Source organism: Lineus longissimus, chromosome 10 (assembly GCF_910592395.1).
Source record: "Lineus longissimus chromosome 10, tnLinLong1.2, whole genome shotgun sequence".
Taxonomy (NCBI): Eukaryota; Metazoa; Nemertea; class Pilidiophora; order Heteronemertea; family Lineidae; genus Lineus; species Lineus longissimus.
This window is the reverse complement of record NC_088317.1, coordinates 37,688-61,279: the sequence shown is the minus strand read 5'-3', so window position 1 is coordinate 61,279 and position 23,592 is coordinate 37,688. Positions and strand designations below refer to the sequence as shown.

Genomic DNA, 23,592 nt, shown 5'->3' with positions numbered 1-23,592 from the left:
GACACAAGTGTAATGTTGTCTTGTACAGCTAAAGGACCCTTTGAAGGTTGTGTCAATGTCTTCCCAACCTGACCAGATAACCAGCTGGAAGAGGTTGGTTGTTACGTAGGCTGTCCTGTCGTCTCCAAAGTTCATTAGCGGTAACCTTGGTGTAATTTTTAGGTTGTGTCAAGGTCTTCCCAACCTGACCAGATAACTGGCTGGCAGAGGGTAGTTGACAACATGATGAGAGAGATGAGACAGTCACAGACAGGCCAAATCAGTATTGGCTGTTACCCTGGGTCCCGATAAGGACAGGCCCTCTGTAAAGGTCAGGCCTATCATCCAGGACTTCCAGTATCGTACTGGAGTGCACATCGAGATAGAAACAGAAGTGTACTGATGAACTTCAATAGCAGTGCTACAATGAAGAGAACACCTTACACCAACAACCAACTAGGGCAGAAATAACGAATAGAAGACAAATATCATTTTGTACAGGTTAACTTAATACTTCTGAAACAAGGCAATCAAGCTTATAGAATGTACACCTCAGGGGATCATAACATGAAGTGTTGCGTATCAAGCATGAACCCTCTGAAAGACCACTGAATGCAGCTTCGAAAACGTGGGTATTTTTCAGAGGAAGACCAGAAAACATGCTCTCGGGCATAACTATGATTATTTTTTATGAAATGAAATGACAATGGTTTGTTCGAACGCCAGCAATAACAAAACATCCAGGAGAAACCTTCTATACTGAACTCGCAAAACTTTTGTCTTGGTTTAATAAGAAAAGCACAATAAGTACAAATATTGGTAGCATTCATATCATTTTTGGCCATTTAGGCCAACAAACGTAGTGTCTTTTACTACTTTTATTGGTGGCTGTATGAGAAAAGAAGAAATGTACTCACGCAACTAACCCGGTAGAGTGGAGCCTGTTCAAACGGCCTATTTCACCTGCAACAGGCCTCTATCTAACACTGAGCCGCTTCACTGGCTTAATAGTGTCGACACAGTACATTCTTTTTTACTTTTCTATTTTGGACAATGTCTGTTAGCATATTCAGTAGTATCACAATTTTCCACATTGCCCATTTGATACAAGGTTAAAAAGCGCAATTCTGGAGATCTCTCATTAACATATATTCACAATTTTCCTAATAAATACAACTGACAGATAGACAAAGAGTTTATTTTCCCACGACCATTATTGATGGATCACAGCCGCGGACTTTGAAATGAGGGTCAGGATTTGTATAAACGTGATCGTACATTTCTGAGACGGGTGGTTCTGGAGCTGCTTTCGCTGCTTTGACCGCATCATCAACCTCTTTACGAATTTCCCCATCAATTGTCTGAAATGGGAAAATACATTTGATTTACACATCAAGTTACGACTGCAGACCACATTCTGACAGGATGCCATTACCTGGCCTAAGGGAGGAATTCAAGCTATTCAGAACCAAGCCAGCAAAAAATGGAACATATCTGAATTGGCCACATTTGGGAGACATTAGGGCCATTTAGACGGCAGGCGAAAAAACCACATTCGGATCGGATCCAGATGCGATCCGATCGAACCACATTCAGGTCTCAACAGTTGTGCGCATTTCGACGATGAGTGCAATCCGGTCTGATCTGGACGCATTTCAGTCGATGTGGAACTCTCCAAATGTTCTGGTTTTTCTAATTATTCAAGCTGTAGCCTACCTTAAGTTCTTCTGCTGAAGCAAGTTGAGAGGAGATGAGTCGTTCTTTGAATGAGACAATCGGATCTCTGGTTGCCCGGACTTCCTGGATCTCTTCGCGAGTTCGATAACTGCAACGAAATTAAGATCATGAGGGTCACATCAACTCATCTATTGTTAATTGCTTAGATGCGGATGGGATGAACTTGTTTGTGTTCATCTTCAATATCCCAACTTGACCTCTATCTAATCAAGAGACTAAATGTAGCACAAGTGTCTAATACCTTGTGCCAGGGTCACTCATGCTGTGACCACTATATCTATATGTAGCACAAGTGTCTAATACCTTGTGCCAGGGTCACTCATGCTGTGACCACTATATCTATATGTAGCACAAGTGTCTTACCTTGTGCCAGGGTCACTCATGCTGTGACCACTATATCTATAGGTGACGACTTCCATCAGCATTGGTCCCTTGCCCGATCGACACCACTCGGCCGCATAGCGTGTGGCCTCCCTTACTGCCAATACATCCATTCCATCAACCTAAAACAATGACCATGATGATTGTAAGTCTCTTAATAATTCGAGGTCCTAGTTGAAGCTCAGCTCTCAACTCAATATTCTAATCTATGTAATGATTGTGTTGCTCCACTGGATGTCTATACTTACCCATATCCCAGGTACATAGTCTCCTCGCCTGTAATAATCTGTACTAGCAGACGCCCTCTCTACACTCGTTCCCATACCATAACCATTATTCTCGCAGACAAATACTACTGGTAGATCCCACAGTTTGGCGATGTTGTATGCTTCGAATATCTGTCCCTGGTTGGCGGCACCGTCTCCGTAGAGGGTGACACAGATCTGATCAGATTCCATGTATTTGTGGTGAAGGGCGATACCAGCTCCGAGGGGAACCTGCAAGAAGAGCAGATTGATTTTGATTTGGAATGAAATGACAAACATCTACCAATACCTCACAAACAGTTCACTCAACCATACCATTTAAGGGTTCAACATTTGTAAAATAAACTTGTCTCAGCTCCTTACATGGTTTCATTGATCGATGGATCTTTTGACTTTAGTATCACAGTTGTGTAAGCACAGCTCTACTAAATTGAGTTGGGAGCCGAGTGCCATACGAACAACTGATTCCAACTAAGGCTGCCTGCTTGCACTCTGGCACATACCTGAGCTCCAACGATTCCATTTCCTCCATAGAAGTGTGGTGCATACATGTGCATGGAGCCACCTTTACCCTTCGCGCAACCAGTGTATTTTCCTGAAACAAAAAAAGCCATGTAAGTTTTCAAATGATGCAAATTCTCTTTCAGACATTGAAGATAAGGACATGGTCAGTTTGGGGAGTGGTTTTTGTAACACTGACACGTTGAAGACTTGTGTAGGGACAGTAAGCCTTTCAAACAGTCACACCTACTAAGACCGCTGGCAAAATGGAGAAATAACCTACCTGTTAACTCTGATAGAACACCAATAACAGGGACACCCCGTAAGAAGCACCAGCCGTGGGCTCTGTATGCAGTGATGACTGAATCATTCCTACGGATACCTCCATCCATACCAACAGCACAAGCCTCCTGAAAAATAGGAAGATTACTGCAATTTAAGACTCGGTCATACTGTCAAGTTTGTGATCTGTCCAGTTTGTTGAATTTCAACACGTACAATGAATTACAACTCCGGATACATTATAGGTTACTGGTGAATGATGCAGTAGTGGCTTAGGTATCTTGCCTGATCAACAGTTGGCAGTACTTGTCTAAGTGTTTCTTGGTTAACTGTGTCGGTAACCAAAACATTTTGTCAATTGAGTTTCCCTTAGGTCCTCATTTGTGGTAAGACTTTTGGCTTTTTCTCAAAAGCTTCATCTTCATTAGCCAAACTGATAGATGATAACCTGAACAGAAATGAAGATCACTTACTTGGCCAGAATATAAATGACAGAAACCTCGGATGATTTTCTCCTTATACAGGTTCCCGGCTGCTGTTTCCATCCTGCGAATGGTTTGCATGAGGCGGTAATAACGTAGTGCGTCATCTCTTGTCACTGTTACTGTTGTACTAGGTCCACTTTCTAAATTATGTAGCTTATAAGGCTGAAAAGGAAAAACAAACTGAATTTATACATTTGTAAAACAGTATTTCCAACGAATGCAAGGAAGGTCTTAGACACGTAATCAAAATATCCTGGGTTTAACATGTAGAACACTTACACATCGTGTGTTAACTAACACATTGAGTGTGCCCTTGGCCTTAGACACTTTACTTCCCAGAGGATTCTCATGGAGAATGAGACGTGAACCAAGATTCCTTTATAACAACTTGAGATACCCGATGCTTATGCCAGGTAAGCAAAGATACTTATACCATCCAACTCCAATTGAGAAAGGTGTACAATGTAGCTGGTCATACTCCTCCTCCAAAGCCCAACACAGTCTTTCGAGTACATCCAATCAATGCCCATCTGTAGTGACTGGCAGCAATCACCGACGTTCACAAGTCCTAGAGTGATTCCAAAGAAGATCTAGCTAGGATGTGACTCACCTTAGTTTCAAATGTGGCTTCACTGGCTGGACTACAGAAATGCCTCGCACTGCTCATCAAATTTGGCTGCTCCTGAAATTGAACAGGAGATTGAATCAGTGAATAAGACTACCAGTAGTTAGCCTAGCAAGATTTGAAACAGTCCAAATAGCACTGCTCATCAAATTTGGCTGCTCCTGAAATTGAACAGGAGATTGAATCAGTGAATGAGACTACCAGTAGTTAGCCTAGCAAGATTTGAAACAGTCCAAATATTTTTGTCACCATCTTTTTCTGCTCAACCGGGCAAGTGGGTGTTCAAAAGTCATAACCGTTCATGACGAGTGAATTGCCGTCAAATTGACAAGTACCAGTCTCTGTAATGTAATGAGTGAATTAGGCCTAAAATGTTCTGGAGGTCATATAGGACGCCATTTTCACAAGCGTTTTTGCAAATATCTCACCACAAATAACTAGAAATTTTGATCTGATATGTTCTGGCAATAGCAAGGAACATACCCGCACAAATCTAGGGAGTTTTTTCACAAAACCAGTGAGATTTCGCAACATTTTGAAGCCGAAACTGGTTAAAAAATTAGAATCGATCGGAGAATTTTCACTCCTTCTCCAAGCGGAGAATCTGAACAGGCGGGGGTAGGTGTAAACTGTGGACGAAAGTGTGGACAGCGGCCCTCTAAGTTTGGTGGGCTGGCATTTCTTTGTCTTTCAATATATTAACTATTTTTGCCTACAACTGAATGATATTGTCATTGTCATTCAAATAAAAGTAGTTTTTGTGAAAGAATATTATTTGGACTAGTTAGAAATATCACAGTTTCAACAAATTCTTTGATAATTAGTCCACACTAGACCTCGCATTTCCCCGTCCACAAAGTCAAAGGCCACTTCGAAAACCTTCAAAAAAGGGGCTTCAAAATCACCCATCAAAATATTTTTTTTCATTTTTTCTTTCGCTGACCCATTAAAAAGATTATAATGCATAATATACTGCAATTTCTTCTAAGTATATTGAAAGACAAAGAAATGCCAGCCCACCAAACTTAGAGGGCCACTGTCCACACTTTCGTCCACACTTTCGTCCACAGTTTACACCTACCCGTGAAAAGTACGGTTTTTCTCAATTTCGTGTGCAGTTTTTAGAATTCTACAAAGTTGATCTGTAATATTGCGTTTTGCTGTTCTTTTTTGTTGTCTGGTTTTGTTCGATTACTCGGCCTACATACCTAATAACATTGATTGATGGAAAGTCATGATTTTGACTAGTCACTAGGCCTAGGCCTACATATTAGCCTAGGCCTATAGGCCTAGGCTAGGCCGAGCATGCTAGGCCTAGGCTACATAGGCTAGCCTACATGCTGGTGAAGCCGATCTGTTCAAAATGTGAATCCAGTCCTCATCTTGGATGGTGACAGATGGTTTGGGATAGGAAAGAGCAGACAATAGACCTGTGATATGTCGGTGACGGTGTGTCATGCGATACTGCTGCCTGCGTGTTTGTACCTGACATAGCATGATAGTAGGCTAATAGTAGGCCCTACAGTCCTGAGATGGTTCAGACAAATGTCATGATCAATGATGGTTCAGATCAGAAGGGGTTTTGTCATATAAGATTCTCTTTTCTTTTTCAGTAACTTATAAAAGATGAATACAAGTCTTAAAGTTAAACCCACCGTCAAACAAGGCTGCCAGCTAAAAGCAATGCGGCATTTCCGAGACCCTGCAAAAGATGAAGAGCAAGAAGAAGGGGAATCCCATAACCAAAACCAGCATTGGATCGAAAAACTCTTCCCTCCGACCTACGCCTTTGATCATAGTGATGTTGTGGAGAAGCCTTATGAAGAACCAAAGGGCATCATCGGGACAAAACTGGAGCGATTTGATGCTGAGAAGATGAGAGAGATTTTCCATCGTGTTCATGCACTTTATATGTTTGAGGAGGAATTTGAACGGGCAAAGAAAGCAGAAAAGGAGGGTAGGTTGAAAAGTTCTGAAGATTTGGACAAAAAACGCCTTGCCAAAGCAAATCATATACCTATAGATCCATTTGGACAGAGGCTTGACTTGTTTGTTTTCTTGTTAACTTCTCTTTCCATATCAGCAGATTCCATTTGTCTTTTAGTCCTAAAACTGATGTTTTATCAACGAGTCATGATCCAACTTGCAGGTAATCCTCATGACTTGTCAAAAGAGATACAACAGCTAGAGAAAGTGAAGGATGAACCAAGTGACGTCGACATTGAGGACTCGACACTCTGGGACGCACAAGAGATCGGGGTACTGAGATCTGTCTTCAAGGAAGCAAAGAGACAGAATAGAAAGATGCAGGTTAGTTTAGTTAAGCAGGAAAATATTAGGTCAATGACCTAAATATGTGTCGACTCATTGAAGTCAAGTAGAATTAAGGATAATTTGTATGTTTCTTTAGTAGAACTGCTTCTGTGCCTCAATGTTTATTACTCATAGTAACTGGATACAGCTGTTTTCGAAACTCGCATTAGTTCCTCACCTTGTCTAATTGTATATGACTGCTCAGCTGACCATTGTGTTCCATTTCTTATCATTTCTTGCAACCTCTTCCAGATCGTCTTGGAGGTGAAACTCCGGCAGCTATGGTCAGTCGAGAAGAAGTACAAGGAACAACATGATCTTCTTGACACAAGCACTAAACTTTTAAATGAAGCAAAGGCAGCAAACGAACGCCAAGACATTCTTGTAGCAAACTTACACGGGCATCTCAAATGTGAAAAGCAGCGTGTTCATGCTTTGATTGAGGAAATCAAAGAGTTGAAACTGAAGAATGTTGATTTGAATGATCACATTCAGATGTTAAGGATTGACTTAGATCGGGAGAGACGAGAACGTCGACGGAAGGAGCTTGATTTGGAGGAGCAGAATCAGGCGTCGGCACGTGAGCAGATACTACGTGAGGAAAGGGTTGATTTACTCCATGAACAGGAGGTGGTTAAGCTGCATGATCAAATTCACAAGTTGGAGGAGGAGTTAGCAAAGGAGAAACAGGATCATGCGACAACAAAACGAGGTCTTGATCATTTGAGGACTCATTTTGCAAGTTTGCCATTTGGTGGTACTGTAAGTAGTGGTTGTGATAAACTGAAGAAGTTGGCTCTATATTGAGTGGACCTTTTAATTTGGAGTTTGCAATAGTTACCACTGCTCTTGTGTGGGATAGTCCGATAGGTGACTCGATCCTGCTAACTTAGCATTTGATTCAAAGTATCATACAGGGAGTTTTGAGTAAGACTGGCTGAAGAAAATACTTGATCAATATTGTAACATAGCATGTAGTTATTGAAATACCAATAATGTATTGAGCTGGCACTCATTTTGTTAAATAAAACATATTTTCTATGTACCACGTCCTTGGCTATTGGAATCGTTCAACTTGCTGCAGAAAGACTGTCCTGGAAACATCTTGTTGATCAACTCGCCGTCAGTCATCCAGTGTTCTGACCCATTTATTCTTGAGCAACTGACCAATGTACAGGTTTCCCCATACCATATCGCATTGGGGCGAGTGCCGAAGATGACCAGTTGTTATGTGTCTCATTGGTTGACGTATGAATCTGTCTTGTCCTATACATTTACCATTACATTTCCTTTCGATGACATGAAAATGACCAAAGAGAGGTAATATGCACCTGTCGATGAAGTGTCTTTCAGTTGAAGTGAAGCCTTCAGACGAGCTCCCCGTGTCTTTCAGTAGATCTAGAACGGAACATCCCAAGAGGAATCCATTAAACACTATGTTACATCCACATGTACCATACGTGGAGGCCCAATTAATCTCGGGCATGTCCTTGGTCATCTGTGGTTAGGCTTTTGCAAGGCTTTCTCTACTTTCAAGCACACTACCTGTTGGGTTCCACCAGTTCACTCGCGATTCTTGCGAGCCAAGGGTAACAAGTGAGGCCACCCCAGGTTGGTTTATTTCTTCCCGACCAATGCTAGTTAATCTACCCCAGACTATAGACTGTAACAGGCTTAGGGTTTCAGACTTGACCAAAATGTGTGAATCTGGTTTCTGAGAAGCTTACCAGGTTGACTGACATGACATCACACTCTCCAGAGATATTACAAATAACAGAGAGAAAGAACACAACTTAATTACAGATTACATTTTATTATCATATTATAATATATGACATCCACATGATTATTAAAATACAGGGGTAGAGTCTGGATAGAGTTGGATCATTCAGTATGAATTAAAATCAAGTGAGGTCGTTCATAAATTACGCAGTCAAGCGGACATTGAATGTAAAAAGTTTGAGATAAAACCAACTTGGTTGGAGCTGTTGTGTCTCTCTATTTTGGGCATCTGCTTTGAAATGGGATATATCACATCAGAAGTGATAGTAAACCCAGAAAAGACACGACAGCTCATGACTGATTACACATTTTCAGAAACAAAGTCTTTTTTTAAACATTTATCAAAATTGTTGCACTTCATTCTTTGTTTGCATTACCTTTCATTGGCTGCAAATAAATGTCAGTAATGTTTAGGCAAAAAAGAACATACAAATGAAGGTCTACTCTATCATTACACCTTTAATAATACTCAAACTCCGAGCAACAAAACCCACTTCTTCATCTCATGAATTAACAAAGACAGACATTACAGATATGGTGAGACCCGTTCTCCTCCTTGGTGCGGAGTTCCATCCAATTAGCAATCCTTCATTTGAGTCAACGAGGTTTAACACCAAGTCAGCCTCCCTTATGCAACACCTGTCTCTGACCATAAAAAAGATTATTCAGTGCAGTAAATACAATTACCTAGTCCAACGCTGAAAATGTCCAACAAACATTAATCCACAATCTTGTGCGTCTTTCACGTTTGAGGATGGATGCAAAAAAATTGAGGAACAGCAAAAAATTAACTTGAAACCCGTACAAACCAATTGGCTATTTTCATAGAGCCATACAATAATTACAGATTTGATTCAACACTTTTGTGGATGAAATTTAAACAACTAAATATACCATGCTTCATACCATGTAAATCAATTGTGATTTCCAAAACAACAATTCTCTTATCTTAGCCTGGGGACTTCACAATCACATAAACTCTTTCTCTTAGAAGCGGTTTGAATAAAACAAGCATGAATATGCTAAATGATTAGATACCAAGAAGCCAGTCGACAACATTTTATACAGGGTGTACCAAAAATAGACTGCTTATTTCCCATATTAAATTGAGGCATTCCTAGCAGGAATACCTTTGTTACCCCCTGTTGCTTTACAGTGCCATTGTACATTACACTTCAGACAACAACAAACATGTAGGTTAGACATATATCTCATCTCTTCTTAATCTGATGCAGTGCCTGTAAACAGTTATTTCGTGCAAATTTACATGAATGGTAAAATCAAGTATGAATTGATAAATCATATATTTACAAACACAGGATGATACAAGTTGGAACTAGTTAAAATTAAAAGAATCTAACAGAGATAAAATCATCCAAAACTCAAATAAAATAAAGTGTTTGTCTCTTATTAAACCGTCTTCATGGCAGATACTGCTGGCAAAAGATGTGGCAAATCTAATTAAAAAGTGCAGTTTAAAAGCATGACAATCAGACGAGCAACTGGACTGCAAAGAGATATTAGTCTCCCATGTCCCTTCAACACAGATGAACACTAAGCTGCTAGTAAAAACACATACCACAAACTAGTTAATAAAAGAAGAGGAAACCATCAAGATTTGGGTCATCATGATTCATATTTTCACAGTAACACCAGCAGTGTATGACCGGTCTAAAAGTTCCCAAAAATGGCAAAGAAATCACCTTGAGTATCTCAAATTGAAATGTACTGACAATTCGGTGCAGTTCAACAGAAACAAGTGATGTTTCCACACTAAACCTGAGCTACCAGTGAAGATTTGGGGGCAAAATCAACTTAAAAACATGTCTACAGCTTGTGGTTGATCTGAACACATTATTGTTATGTCTCGGTTTCTTTAACAATTATTGCTCATTTTTAATCTAATAATTAACAAGTTCCAATCAATAACATCCAATGTGACACTTTCCCGGATTACTACGCAATCTAACTTCACCCCAGTCACGTGCGTGGTCAAGGGGACAAGGTCAAGTCCAGTGTAGTAGTCCGAGACAGTTGGTTTATGAAAGCATTATACAAGGTCAGAGTTAGAACCACCTCAAAAAGATAATACAGGGTCAGTTGCAATAAAACTAGGCCAGCAGTCAAGCGAAAAACTACACCCTTAAAATGTTTTAAAATCTCATTATTTGAAAACGTGATGGCATCTTCTCCAAGCAATAAAGTTTTGATCATAACCATCAAGTGTATTGATTAGGCACACATTATCTGACAGCTGAAGAGTAGAATGATTGGAGAAAAATGCTATTTTTAGTTCATAAACTGGCCTTATCTTTTCAAGAAAAGTTCATTTGAAGCAATCATAGACTGGACCCTAGCAGTCCAGTTCAAAAATTGAATCAACCTCAGCTTCGTTCACCCAGAGGTAATGAGTCAAAACGTACTCAACTTCCTCCCTCCCCTAACGAATCAACTTCGGGTGAACTTCTCTTTGGTAAAAAAGCATACGATTAGCCAATTTGCCTGATGGTTTCAAATTACTTTTGTACAAACACCCATCCGGGTCCATCCTAACCCTAAAATGAGTTTACTGCATTGCCCCGCCATGTGCGGGCACATTCAAATTGTTCCATTCCTTAGGTAAAGCATATGTCATATAATGCCATGTTCTTGCCGGCGTAGTTCTGGTAATCGATACATTCAGCTCCTGCACTCCTCCTGTGGCGCCCTGCAAAGACACAAACAAAGAGATGTTAGAACAAGCATTCAACATACTTAAAGGTTAGAAGTAAAAGCCATCAAATAGAACCCTAACCTAGGAGAAGTAATTCTTCTCTTGTCTAAGTTCTGAAAGATTAGCAAACATCACAAGCATATCTTCTGCTAGGCAATGTCTTGATACAAACTTATGTTACACAGGAACATTATCAGTAACACTTCGGTACTGAACAAATTCGATGTCTTTTTTCTTGCAGTCTCTAAGGACCTATTACAGTGAATTGGTGACTTTGATGTGAGTGAGCAAAGACATCAAATCCATTCGTCAACACGAGAGGACAACTGACACTGTGCACTCAATCAGATCAAAGGCAAGCAAGATTGCAAAAGAGCATCAAAAACAACTTAGATTTCTGGAGACGGCAAGAATCAGACAGGTAAGGAGTTGCACTTGGCTTGAATGAAGGAGGTTGATGTGATATCAATGAACGATTACTTGTCATCATAAGTCACCTCATCATTTATGCACCTAATCATTGCAAATAGACGTTATTTGATTCTGTTATGTCATGTGCAAGAATGTTAGCATCACAGACAGAGGTGATGCAAGCACACTCTGGAGAATCAGTTGTCCAACTTGGTGAGAATAAGGCAGGTCTCCCGACCTACTGAGTTAGCCTGTCCAGAGAAAGAGTACATTATGTGAGTACACCATTTGGCCAGTTTGAAAAGCATCTCTGTAAGCTGGATGTTCCCGCAAATGAACATCATACCCATGAAGTTGGAGTGTCGTTTCTCCAGGGTGAACCAGCTCTTCACAACAAGGAATCAAACAATTTTTCACAATATCGTTATAAGATTAGATTATCCTTCAATGTCTTTGTTTGTTTACATCAAAGTAATACAACTCAATGGATGACAATAAGCTTTTGGGAAAGAAACATTTCTGAGAAAATAGTCATGAGATAAGCAATGCCTTGTTATTAATCTCTCCAACAACAGAGAACTTGGCAGAGATAGGGAGAGAGAGAGAGAGAGAGAGAGAGAGAGAAGAGTTCCTGGCCATGCACTGTGCTAATCATTGAGTAATGCCATTGATAGGGTCACGATTGGGCTATTAACCTGCTGCAGCTGCTTTACAGTGACCGGTCAGATGGGTAAGGGACACACCAATTGGTCATCCAAGTCCAACATAAAATTGAGAAACCATATTACTGGCTCTTGGCCCTGCATGATAATGCGGTATGGTGAATAATACACTTGATGGATCAGGTCAAAAGAGGCACAGGCAGCTCTGGTGAGCAGGAATCTCTTGACGTCATAGTGAAGACATCATGATCCTGCAACCTTTGTGGTGACCTTTGTTAAAAATGACCTGATATGATCATCTTCTGAAGTCAGCAGATTGCAAAACCAACGGCAACAGTAACCTGACAATCCTATTGAAAAATACAACTTGCGTAATCCCAAGCATATGAACCCATCTGTACCCATTAGTGTAATGAAGAAGGACTGCTGAGCTAACTGGCATGTTTTAGCCTTGTACACAATGGTACTGAAATGCGCTCTCCTTTCGTTTGGTGAAACAAATCGACTGGCAGTATTATACTACATAAGAAAGTTGACCTTCACATAACAAAGAAGGATTTGCATCACAGCTCCATAAATGAGGAGACTGGTAAGCTGACATGTTCAGAACATGGACATGGAATACACGAGTCCTTGCAATAAAGGTTTTGGCATCAAACATTGAACAATGTTTCTGACATTCACAATGTTTTCGTAAAATACCACGTATGTAATGATACACTGAGCCAATTGCTCTTTCGTGTGTAGTCCTTGCCGCGTGACTATCAGGACAGAAATTTAAAAATTCATCTTTGCTGAACAGAAATAGACATCAACGATACGCTTTCTTTGCTGTGAAATCTAAATTTAAAACCAGATTCAATCCAGATGAGGTCAGTATCAACAATAAAGTAACAAAGGCGGAGAGTCTGCATGTTATAAAGGTAATAGTTCAAATGCAAAGTATTTTAACAATTATCAGATGATCCTCAACCCAAGATGCCTAAGGGCCAAACAATGGGAAAGAACTGAAGACACCTTGACGGACACCCAGTGCAGGAGGAGTTAAGCTAGCCATGTCTAAAGCTCACTTAGAAGAACATGTCTTCATCATGAGAACATGACAGGGGAAGCATTACCCTTTAGTCACCCTATTCCCTGTGCAATACGGTCGTACGATTGGGCACCATGAAGAAGGTCATGCACATTTTGAACATGCCACACTGATAAACAGGGCATCTCTGATTTTACACAAATTTTCATACCTGATCTGTGGAATTTTCGGCCAAACCTGAAGGTGTGTCGTCGCATCTTCTTGAGACGGTACGTGTCGTAGGCCCGGCATTCTGCCCTGATGTAAGGGCCAAAGTCGGTGAGGTCTTGTACGGGAGGCTGCATGACTTTGTAGTGGTGACGAACAAGGCTGGAACTGGGCATGTAGTAACCACTCTGTAAGATAGAAAACAAATAGTTACTTCATGATTATCAATGACAAAATTGATAAAAAATTTTGGCTTTGAAAACTATTCAGAATTTTGAACTTATGAAAAAATTCAACTCTGAAGGATGGACAAATTTCAGAGCCAAATATTTTTTTTCACTGTTTTTTTGTTTTCAGCTCAAAATGAACCAACATCATTAGTCCCAAAACTTTTTTGACTTTGAAAATTTTTCAAAATTTTGAACTGACTGAAAGTTGAATAAATTTCTTAGTCCAAATTTTTTTTTCACTAGTTTTTGTTTTCTGCTCAAAATGAACCAACATCATCAGTCCCAAAACTCGCACAGTGCTGCCCAGGTGCTTGATGCTCTGTTTCTCTTGACCTGATAAGAAGGCGTGCTGATACACAACCACGTTTCCAAGAGTAGCCATGGGAACTTTGATGAGCTGATCTGTTCTTGATGGTGTCTGGGAACTGGATAGGAGTATCCCAGGGGGCTTATTGATGGTACCACTTGTCATGCTTAGACACAGCAGAAGCGATTTCAGTAATTTCACCATTACATGCCATGAGCAGCTCAGTCCTTGAGCTGAGTAGCCCAGGGAGCTTATTGATGAAGCCAGTGATGACTCACTCACCAATCTTTCTAAAAGCTATCTGATCATACCCTGTCAGGCAAGGAGGGTTTATGGAATGTTTTACAAAAGATGGCACTATCACTGTAGTAGCGCACTCACAATTTTATCTCTGCGCATATATGTCTTCCACTCCAGCTGAACCAAATATTCATCCAAGACCAAAAAACCACAAGATATCTATGTGGACGACCGCATTAAACATTTTCAGGTCATGACTTACAGTGCCACACCCAGTCAGTGCTGCATATCGGGATAAAGCCATTGTGTTTACATAGTGTCTTATCTCTTCAATCCAGCTTCTATACTCTTCATTCAACCATTCATCAGAAGGAAGACATCCCTGATTTCAAGGACATTGCTAAAATTTGATAAAACCATCCACTCTGACACACACCAGTTGAGTTCATGCCCAAAAAAAGTTTGGTTCCATTGACTGAATCAGATTTGATATATTGAAAGCCTGAAGGCTTCAAAGGATGTAATTAGACCTAAAACCTGAATGACTCATCATCCTGTGAAAGCAAGATTCCTGTCACAGGCAGAGCAATAATCCTATGGAAAATCAATGAACCCATTCTGTAACGTTTTTCTTGACACCAGATATCTTGCTTTGGTGGAGTGCACCTACCGTACTGTCCATCAGTAAGTGCAATGTTGCATTGCATTGTACAGCTGGAGTGCATATTACTCTCAGTTAGAACATTAAGGATTAGAACTGCGTGACTATAAGCAGGATTCCATCGGAACACCATAAAATTGTCAGCTGCTTACCCTCATCTTGGTGATAAGATCCCAGAAATCAGTTGGCGGGATCACCTCCGTTCTGTTGAGTGGCATCACGAAACATCGGTTGCGATCGCGATCTATTACGGCTGTTAGATTCTGAAATGATAGTTTTTTATAATTAATATATTTATGTCAGGGAGGCAAATGACATGGGTATCAATTGGGTACAACTGAAACTGGCAGAAAATTCGATAATGAAAAGATTTAGAAAAACTTAACAAATGGTCTTTCACTAGGATGTGCCACAAATCGCTGTTGTGAATTGAGGACTGACACCGGGAGCAGGACTAGACGAGCAGTGAACTGTCTCAGGATATGGTCATTGATATAACCGTTTATGCATGTTAACAGACTACAGGTACCCCCCCCCCCCCCCCCCCCCCCCCCCCCCCCCCCCGTTCACCCTCCACTGAAGACTTTTAGTGTTGGATGGGGGTAAAGCCAAGCCCGCCTCAAGTCACACACAATCATGTATGTTGAAGATGCTCCCCTTTCGTGACCTCAAGTTGTAAACAAAACACCAAGTTCCAGCTCGGCCAGAGTAACTTCTCTCTCTCCAAGAGTCATGACATTTAGAAACTGCCTGGCAAGTTTCAAGTGTTCAAGACCATGTCAACAAGTTCCATCTTGAAGCTTCAAGGGTGGAAATTCACACAATTCCAATGTGATCAGTTCACATCAGTTTGTGAATGTAACAACCTCTTGAGATATGTAATTTGACTGATCTTCCTGTCGCCAGCCCTGACACATTACGACTCTGTGTACAATGGATAGCGATCACTATGATCAGTAATCAATGAACCATGGTCAGATCGCTGCACAGTTTCTCCATAACTGTATCCATGGTTACACGTATCACCTAGCGCTGGATTGCCACAACACTAGTGAGCGTAGGGCTCGAATGGATCTCAATGGGAGTAACATGCAGTGTGGGCAGAACACAAGCTATCCAGCATAGGAGTAGGCTTCAGAGAAACATTACACATGCAGTGTGGGCAGAACACAAGCTATCCAGCATAGGAGTAGGCTTCAGAGAAACAATACACATGCAGTGTGGGCAGAACACAAGCTATCCAGCATAGGAGTAGGCTTCAGAGAAACAATACACATGCAGTGTGGGCAGAACACAAGCTATCCAGCATAGGAGTAGGCTTCAGAGAAACAATACACATGCAGTGTGGGCAGAACACAAGCTATCCAGCATAGGAGTAGGCTTCAGAGAAACATTTCACATGCAGTGTGAGCAGAACACAAGCTATCCAGCATAGGAGTAGGCTTCAGAGAAACAATACACATGCAGTGTGAGCAGAACACAAGCTATCCAGCATAGGAGTAGGCTTCAGAGAAACATTTCACATGCAGTGTGAGCAGAACACAAGCTATCCAGCATAGGAGTAGGCTTCAGAGAAACAATACACATGCAGTGTGGGCAGAACACAAGCTATCCAGCGTAGGAGTAGGCTTCAGAGAAACATTTCACATGCAGTGTGAGCAGAACACAAGCTATCCAGCGTAGGAGTAGGCTTCAGAGAAACATTACACATGCACACAACATGAATCTGAATATCTGCCTTTTTCAGGGATATTTTCCAAACTGACAAAATAAATAGTGACAGTACCAACCCGGGTATTGACAATTTCCTAGCCTTCTCAACCATTCTCCTATACCAGTTGAGCAAAACCACATAGTAGGCTTTACTGTATTGTTGTGTTTACAGTGATATCATTCATCAGCAAACACTAGCGCTTTATGGCTATGTGAAGCATTAGCAAACAGTTGCCACACAACCCAGAGCAATATTTTATCGAATATCCACCACAGGGAAATTAGGCTGTCGCCCACAGTCAAGAGTTATATTGGATGATGTATTCATAGTGGGTGTAGCCGTTGACGTAGACCTTGAGCATGAATGCTAACTATCATTGACAACTTTGATGTCTGATGTTTATGGATAATCTCTCAGTGCTTTCCAAAGTAGGTCAACTAGTCTGCCAAACAATGCTAGCCATTTGCTCATCCAGTCACTAACACTGACGTGACCCAACAGGAAGACAAATATTGGAAAGACAATTCTCAGAAGATCATACCCTTTATAGACCTATCAGTGAACATTTTACTCTTAAGCTCACACTTGACCCATATTAGGCCTCACTAATATGCGGAAAACCATTACTATATTATTCACCCAACAATGTTTAGTTTTGTCATACTTATTTTTTTCCACCTTCACCACATCTATAATTTATTTAGCCAGAAAAACTAAATGTATTGATTTATCCAAATGAGGTGTATATCCATGTACTATACACTTGTTCCATGGCACATTGCCCGCTTGCATAATTACTTCATTCAGTGCAATGTTTCAACACAAAAAAGCCATTGTTACAGTCAAACTGCGTATGGTATGTGACAATAGGCCTCCTAATAGAGGTAGTGTGGAAGAACAAAGAAGGAACTGAGGGGTGGGTCAAGGACCTCAGCGATCATGATTGTTGAGTTTAGACACTGGTTGGATTGGTGGTAGAATAAGCCACCAGTGAAAAACCAATGGTTTTGCATGCCAGGCAACTTTGGGGGAATGCTACTCCTTCACATGAATATCTATATGCTATAGATGGATATCAAACTTTCAACCTACATATTTAAAATGAAGCAGAAGCTATCCTGAAGTGCAACGATATTATTGGGAAATCATTCAGAAAATCTGACAATCATGGCCAAGATGCCATCGAATGCTAACCCTAATTTAGTTCTTAGCTATGCTTTAAAAACGTACAGTTGAGGGATGCAGATATCCCACACAGCTGAGTTGCTAAGTTGAAGAAACACAATAATGCAAAGTGGACTCCACTGATGTGTCTGAACTGATTAGAGACAGGAACCTTGTATCTAACAAGTAACATCCTGGCAATCTTCCTCTCGTTCCAGTAAAGCACTGACTCCATCTTAGAACTTCATGTACAGAAGTCATGTGTAGTGAGTAAACAAGCTTGTTTTTCAAAGCAAAGCTAGTAGGAATTGGCTGAAAGCTTGCTAGATCAGGTGTAGGTACAAGTGAGCTAGCTACATGTACATGCAACCATGACTATGTGCATGTCGAGATGCTGCAGTCAATCAATTTGTATGCAATTCTGGCCATTAGCCACATTAACCAGTTGACACTAAAGATGAAAAATCCCAAATTTTATGGTCGATAATTATTCTGTTCATGCCCCCCCCTCACCCACTTCTCCCCTGGTCATTCTATCAGGCAGACATGATTATCATGCAGTGATGAAGCAAATAGGTTCTTGCCTCTTGCCGAGGAATATACCAACCAAGTATAAACCAAGATAGTAAGGCTCTTTTTGCAGGTTATGGGCTTCTGACATTACGGAGGCCTACCCACAAGAACACAATGCATTTTTTCTGCTTTTGGCTCATGTCATGGGTGGTCAGCTTGTTATTCAAGCTGGAGAAGATGGCGAAGAAAGTAAACTCCCAGAGCAATCAATATTGAAACCAGTGACTCGCAGACAAGACATCATGTTTGAGTACTTACCGTGATCAACGCAACACATCAAAGTGAGTCTGTGCCAACTTTCAAATTTTTACCAAGCATTGAAGATGGTTCGTGGATAAGGTGTCAAGGTTCAGAGCACCAAGTCTACCTTACTGAGCTGATTAACTGCCTGTTGCAGAAATAACACCAGATCTTCAAATCAGTCTCTTCCTCAGCTCAAATTCTCAGGTAATTTCTTACATGAGAACTAAAACAAAGCTTTCCTGTAGCCTCACCAATCTTTTCAAACTATGAGCAATAATAGGCCAGGCCCCTGATCAATCTGATAAACCTGCGTGCCCCAGTTTTTTTTAAGTGTTTCTTTTTGTTTCTGAAGCAGGTAGAAAACAACAGCATTGAGGGATGCAGTTCCCAGTGGTATACGATCAGGCTGAACATTCAACAGGCTACTTCAAAATTCCACTCTGTTTCCAACATGAAGCAGGAGCAGAATTTTTCAAAAGGGAGACTATTGGCAGGAGGTTAGGGGGTCCTTAATAGTCGAGGTGGTCATGTGGAGTTGGGAGTGCTGGGACTAATATTGACAAACGACAAAAGGGTTAAACACAGAGGAGGGACCCGAGGATCAACCATAGAGTAACTGTCTGACAAAGAAAACAAGACTTTATGTAGTGCTGGTCTATACATTTCTGTGAAATACAATACGTTTTGATGAATGATTCACTCTGCTGATTTCCTGGTTGGCAACCTCACCTTTCTGAGTCAATACATTTTGTGACACCTACAGCTAAATTAAGGCAAAACTACCACAACGCTCAGTTGGCAATTTCACGAGGGATTGAAGACAGCCGCAACAGCGCTTCTTTACTTTCAACAGATTCAAGGTTTTGATCCAATTACAGCTAAAAAATATCAATCCTGCAATCCGAGAGGTGGCTGTGATTGTGAATGTGGCAGGGATGGACCACGAGTCAGTCTTTATCTAGGAAGAGCAGTTATTTTCTCCTCGATGATGTGTTCTTGTGGTAATCTGAGACAACTAGTACTGAACTAGGAGTGCATTTTAAAAATTCTCCACCACAGACTTATTTGGCCAGTGTTGAAACCAAATGTGGACACTTGAAAACTCATTTCAGTTTTGACCAGAATGGCATCAAAATCTGTCCAGGCTCTCCAGCAGAAAAACCTTCACCAACTCCATTAATCTGTCCAGGTGCTGTGTTTGGACAACTATTACAGTGGAGAAACTTGTGGTCAAGATATCAACACAATCCAGTAGGGTTTTGAAATTCCGCCCTTGAGGTCAGACGGGTGTGGTTGCCTATACCTGATTAACACCAGAACAATGAGTTTAGGAAGAAGTGACTGGACTGCCTTTACATACATCCAAGCTGACCAGTTCATCTGAGTGTTCCATGAAGAAATGTACATGTCTAAGTCTAGCGCCATTGTAAAGTGTGCACTTACTAACCCCTATCCTAATTATTCATTCAATTAGGCAGTAATGAAGGCCAATTTATAGATAACAGATTGATAACAAGTATGTGTCAATATGGCATGCAGCACAGTCAATCGTTCTGCCTATTTGATTTGAGCGTGTCTGACTAACCAATATGAACTGAAGGCTAATGCCAAAATGGACAATGAACTGTGCCACCAGGTTTGATAAAGCAGGTGCAATGACAACATTATAGAACACCGTGCATGGGCTGTATTGAGAAAAAGCAAAGAGAAAGCCAACGCCATCCCACAATTCACAGCCAATATTAACAATGTTTGATTTGCTCTCAAATGAACATGAAAATGACTTAATAGTGTCATCTAAAACCGATAAACTCAGCACCTACCTTGAAAAAGTCATGTAGGATCACAGCATCAGAACAAATATCGAATTTTGGCACTTCGATTTTTTCATAATTTCCATCTCTATCTATCTCGACGTGCTCTTCCATGAAGGCATCTGAATAGCCCCCTTTGGTCGCCTCCCGTTGGAACTGGTCAGTGTATTTAACTCCACACCATGCTGTGTACGACTGCAAAAAAGAAACCAATATAATTTTTTTACAGATATAATTATTTAATAATGCATCACCCAAGATAACTGAGTCTTAAGAAAGTTAGAATTGCCATTTTGTGAGCTCTACTTTCTTGATCTCTGCGGTTTTGTGAATCTAAAATCAAACTTCAATGCCAGTTGGTTGTTTTCATCTCATCTAAGATGGGCGACAAATCCAAAAGGTTTGCTATGAATTCTTGATTTCAAGATCTGTTAGTGTTACTGTTACCCTTAACCTTTGACATGTTGTCACAAGGAGTCAAACATTATTTACCACCATCCTTGGACCCCAGTGCAGTCTTGGCCGGGTCCTAAAGACTAAACCACCACATGTATAGCGTATAGCTGCCCAAAACATCTTGCAGGTCATGATGCTTACCCCTCGAACAAAGTGTTTATAAAGGTATATTCCACCCGCAATGCCGATACCCAGAATGAGTAAGACTCCAAGAAGGATGCATGTGTTGGTCATCCGCGATCGTCGTCGTCGGGCGATGTATACATTGGCCGCGTTGGCATCTGATTCGGACTGGAACAAGAAATTTTAAATGTAATACTGGCTGGCTGTTTTCAAAGCTTACCTAACCTCTAGTACCTCTAGGCTGCTGTTATAAGATAGTGGACCAGATCTGTATGCATGCAACATACACCATTATCGCATTGAACCCTGTTGAACAAATTCCCTCATCTGCCGACCAGCCTCTTACACCTTTTTCTGCCCAAAAGTATTACCTCCCCAATGACAATTTCCAATCCATGACCAATCATCGTGCAGTAGTCATCATTTATTTATGACGCCTCCCCAATGTCCATTTTGTAGGATGGCAATCCGACAAAGTTTAAAATAGACATTATCAGTGAAATCCTTTTGCCTCATTGGCCATTAATAATGAAGAGTGAGGGAATTGTAATTTGTTGCCAGGGTATTCAATGCATCTCATAAAAGGATGAATGGAAACCAATATAGATTAGAATCTCAAAATAATTGTATAATGCAATGTATAACAGCTCACACATATCACAGCACTTGGCTACAGTGGAATAAACTCAAGTTCAAGTCAGCCCAATGCTTTTCCAAGTTTAACTAGTGACTCTCTGATGCTAAACACTAACCACATCTCTAGAGTGTACTCAGCCAATTAGAGCAACTCATGGTCTATATCTAAATTCTAATTCAAATTCAAATTCAAATATAGTTTATTTTGTCTGTATTAAAAGACGACTTTCATATAAGATGGAAAATATGTTAAACTGTGCAGTGGGACAGACCAGAGAGAACGAACGAGAAAGTCAACAGAGATCTGTCTGGGGAAATGTAGCCTGATGACTAGAATGAAGGCCTAAGTACTGGTACTTGAAAGTGCATGTACCTGGCGGGCTTTACAATCAGCAGCCCTGAGGTGAAGCGGGTATTTCAGGTATTTTACAGATAATGCAAGCTGGTTAAGGTTTCTTGCAGGTGATTTGTGCAGTACAAACAGCATTGCCATTCTCTACTCTGTCTTTCGCTAGGAAAACACCATGCACAATAGTGAATGACTGTAATACTGAATATTGGGAAGTTTGGCTTGGCGACAAGGGGAACAAAAATTAACAGAACAGGACAGTGCCCCATCCCTCCCGATAGAACATGTATTCATAATATAAGTTATTGGCTCAGTTGGGAATAATTTTTCTCACCACTGACAGCTGCTTAGAGCTCCACTGATCATGAGAGAGTTTCATAACAACCCGCATGAATACTTGATGTCATAAAGGAACGAGTTTAGAATCCCCGATCACACCCCAAAATTAGGCAAAAAAGGTCATCGGTTGACTAACGAAGCACCACACTGTTCAATGGATTTATAGTTGAATGCGATCAAACTACGTCATTTCTGATCGGGGATTCTAAAGTTTAGCCATTGGAACTTTAACAAATTCACGTCTGACATTGACAAGTTTGATGAAAATCCAAGCATTGAATTTTTTCAAATAACAAAAATATTTACACAAACGATACACTTTAGGACGAGATATTACACTACACTGTTGGACCTATAATTATAAAACATGAGAAAAACGACGTACGGAAAACACCTGTAAAATCACATTCTCAATCGGAATTTGACTAAATAAATACTCACCACACCATCTGGGACTGCTGGAGGTGCCACATATTTAGTATCAGGCTTTTTTTCCCCCGTCTTAGCTTTAAATATCGTCATTTTGTGAGCGAATTTTGCGTTTTATCCTCAGTATGTATTTTGACTTCCTTATCTACAATCATGACGTAGAATTGCGGAAGTTTCGCTCCCTGATCTTTTCGCCCCCAGTCGTTTCGCTCCAAATCGAAGTCATTTCGCCCCCTTGGACTTAAGTTGGGATAGGAAACTAGTACCAGTGGCAAAGTAGATGTGCGTTCTAGGGTTGTCAAATCTACAAAGAAGGAATCGTTTGGTCATCTGCTTTGTGATCTTTGACAGGTCACTTGTCTTTCATTCTTTATCATTCGTCCGTCATCAAGTGTGTGATCCTGGGCAAGTCTATCTTCTCTTGCAGTCATATCATGAGTCAGATCCGAGCTAAGATAAGCATCAAGTTGGTCAATTTGACACATACAAATATCTCCGGTTTTCATGATCAAGTATGGGTGGTTATTTCCGCATAAATAGAGGTTGTCTCAAATAGACATTTTATGTCGTGTTATGACTCGAATAGACGTTTGGTGGCGCTCGTTTTAACGGAGAAGTACCTGAAATAAACATATTGTGTCGTATCTCCAATAGACATACACTCAAATAGACGTTTGGTGGCGCTCGTATCTCAAATAAACATATATTGACGTGTTTTCAGCTTTTTGACTGGTTGACTGGTTCAATATATCAGATCATGTGGGTCGATCCGGTGATGTAATGATGAAGCAAAATACAATTTGTAGTGTCTCCTCCAGGGTTGTGACTGTCTTCGGAGAGTGTGTGACTTACAGACATAAGTTGGTCAATTAGACACATAAAACTCTCCGATGTTCATGATCAAGACCCCAGCAGCGTTGCCCCCCCCCCCCCCCCC

At 40.7% G+C, this 23,592-nt stretch overlaps 3 protein-coding genes across 3 annotated transcripts; 1 reads left to right on the top strand and 2 right to left on the bottom strand.

Annotated features, from left to right (window-relative positions):
• Nucleotides 1–467: 467 nt before the first annotated feature.
• Nucleotides 468–4,869, bottom strand: LOC135494500 (pyruvate dehydrogenase E1 component subunit alpha, mitochondrial-like). Its single transcript, XM_064782539.1, has 9 exons — nt 4,740–4,869; nt 4,242–4,313; nt 3,620–3,793; nt 3,148–3,274; nt 2,867–2,958; nt 2,346–2,594; nt 2,080–2,219; nt 1,696–1,804; nt 468–1,340 (listed from the first exon to the last, which is right to left on the bottom strand). The coding sequence occupies exons 1-9, from the start codon at nt 4,788–4,790 to the stop codon at nt 1,176–1,178; spliced, it is 1,179 nt and encodes a 392-aa protein (XP_064638609.1). The 5' UTR covers nt 4,791–4,869; the 3' UTR covers nt 468–1,175.
• Nucleotides 4,870–5,347: 478 nt separating this feature from the next.
• LOC135494776 (coiled-coil domain-containing protein 160 homolog) lies at nt 5,348–7,601 on the top strand. Its single transcript, XM_064783040.1, has 4 exons — nt 5,348–5,400; nt 5,870–6,213; nt 6,406–6,566; nt 6,822–7,601. Exons 2-4 carry the CDS (start codon nt 5,883–5,885, stop codon nt 7,374–7,376), a joined length of 1,047 nt encoding a protein of 348 aa, XP_064639110.1. The 5' UTR covers nt 5,348–5,400; nt 5,870–5,882; the 3' UTR covers nt 7,377–7,601.
• A 761-nt stretch (nt 7,602–8,362) lies between these two features.
• LOC135494540 (integral membrane protein 2B-like) lies at nt 8,363–22,815 on the bottom strand. Its single transcript, XM_064782608.1, has 6 exons — nt 22,668–22,815; nt 20,921–21,070; nt 20,333–20,518; nt 14,968–15,078; nt 13,382–13,565; nt 8,363–11,058 (listed from the first exon to the last, which is right to left on the bottom strand). The coding sequence occupies exons 1-6, from the start codon at nt 22,746–22,748 to the stop codon at nt 10,967–10,969; spliced, it is 804 nt and encodes a 267-aa protein (XP_064638678.1). The 5' UTR covers nt 22,749–22,815; the 3' UTR covers nt 8,363–10,966.
• Between the last annotated feature and the right edge of the window lie 777 nt (nt 22,816–23,592).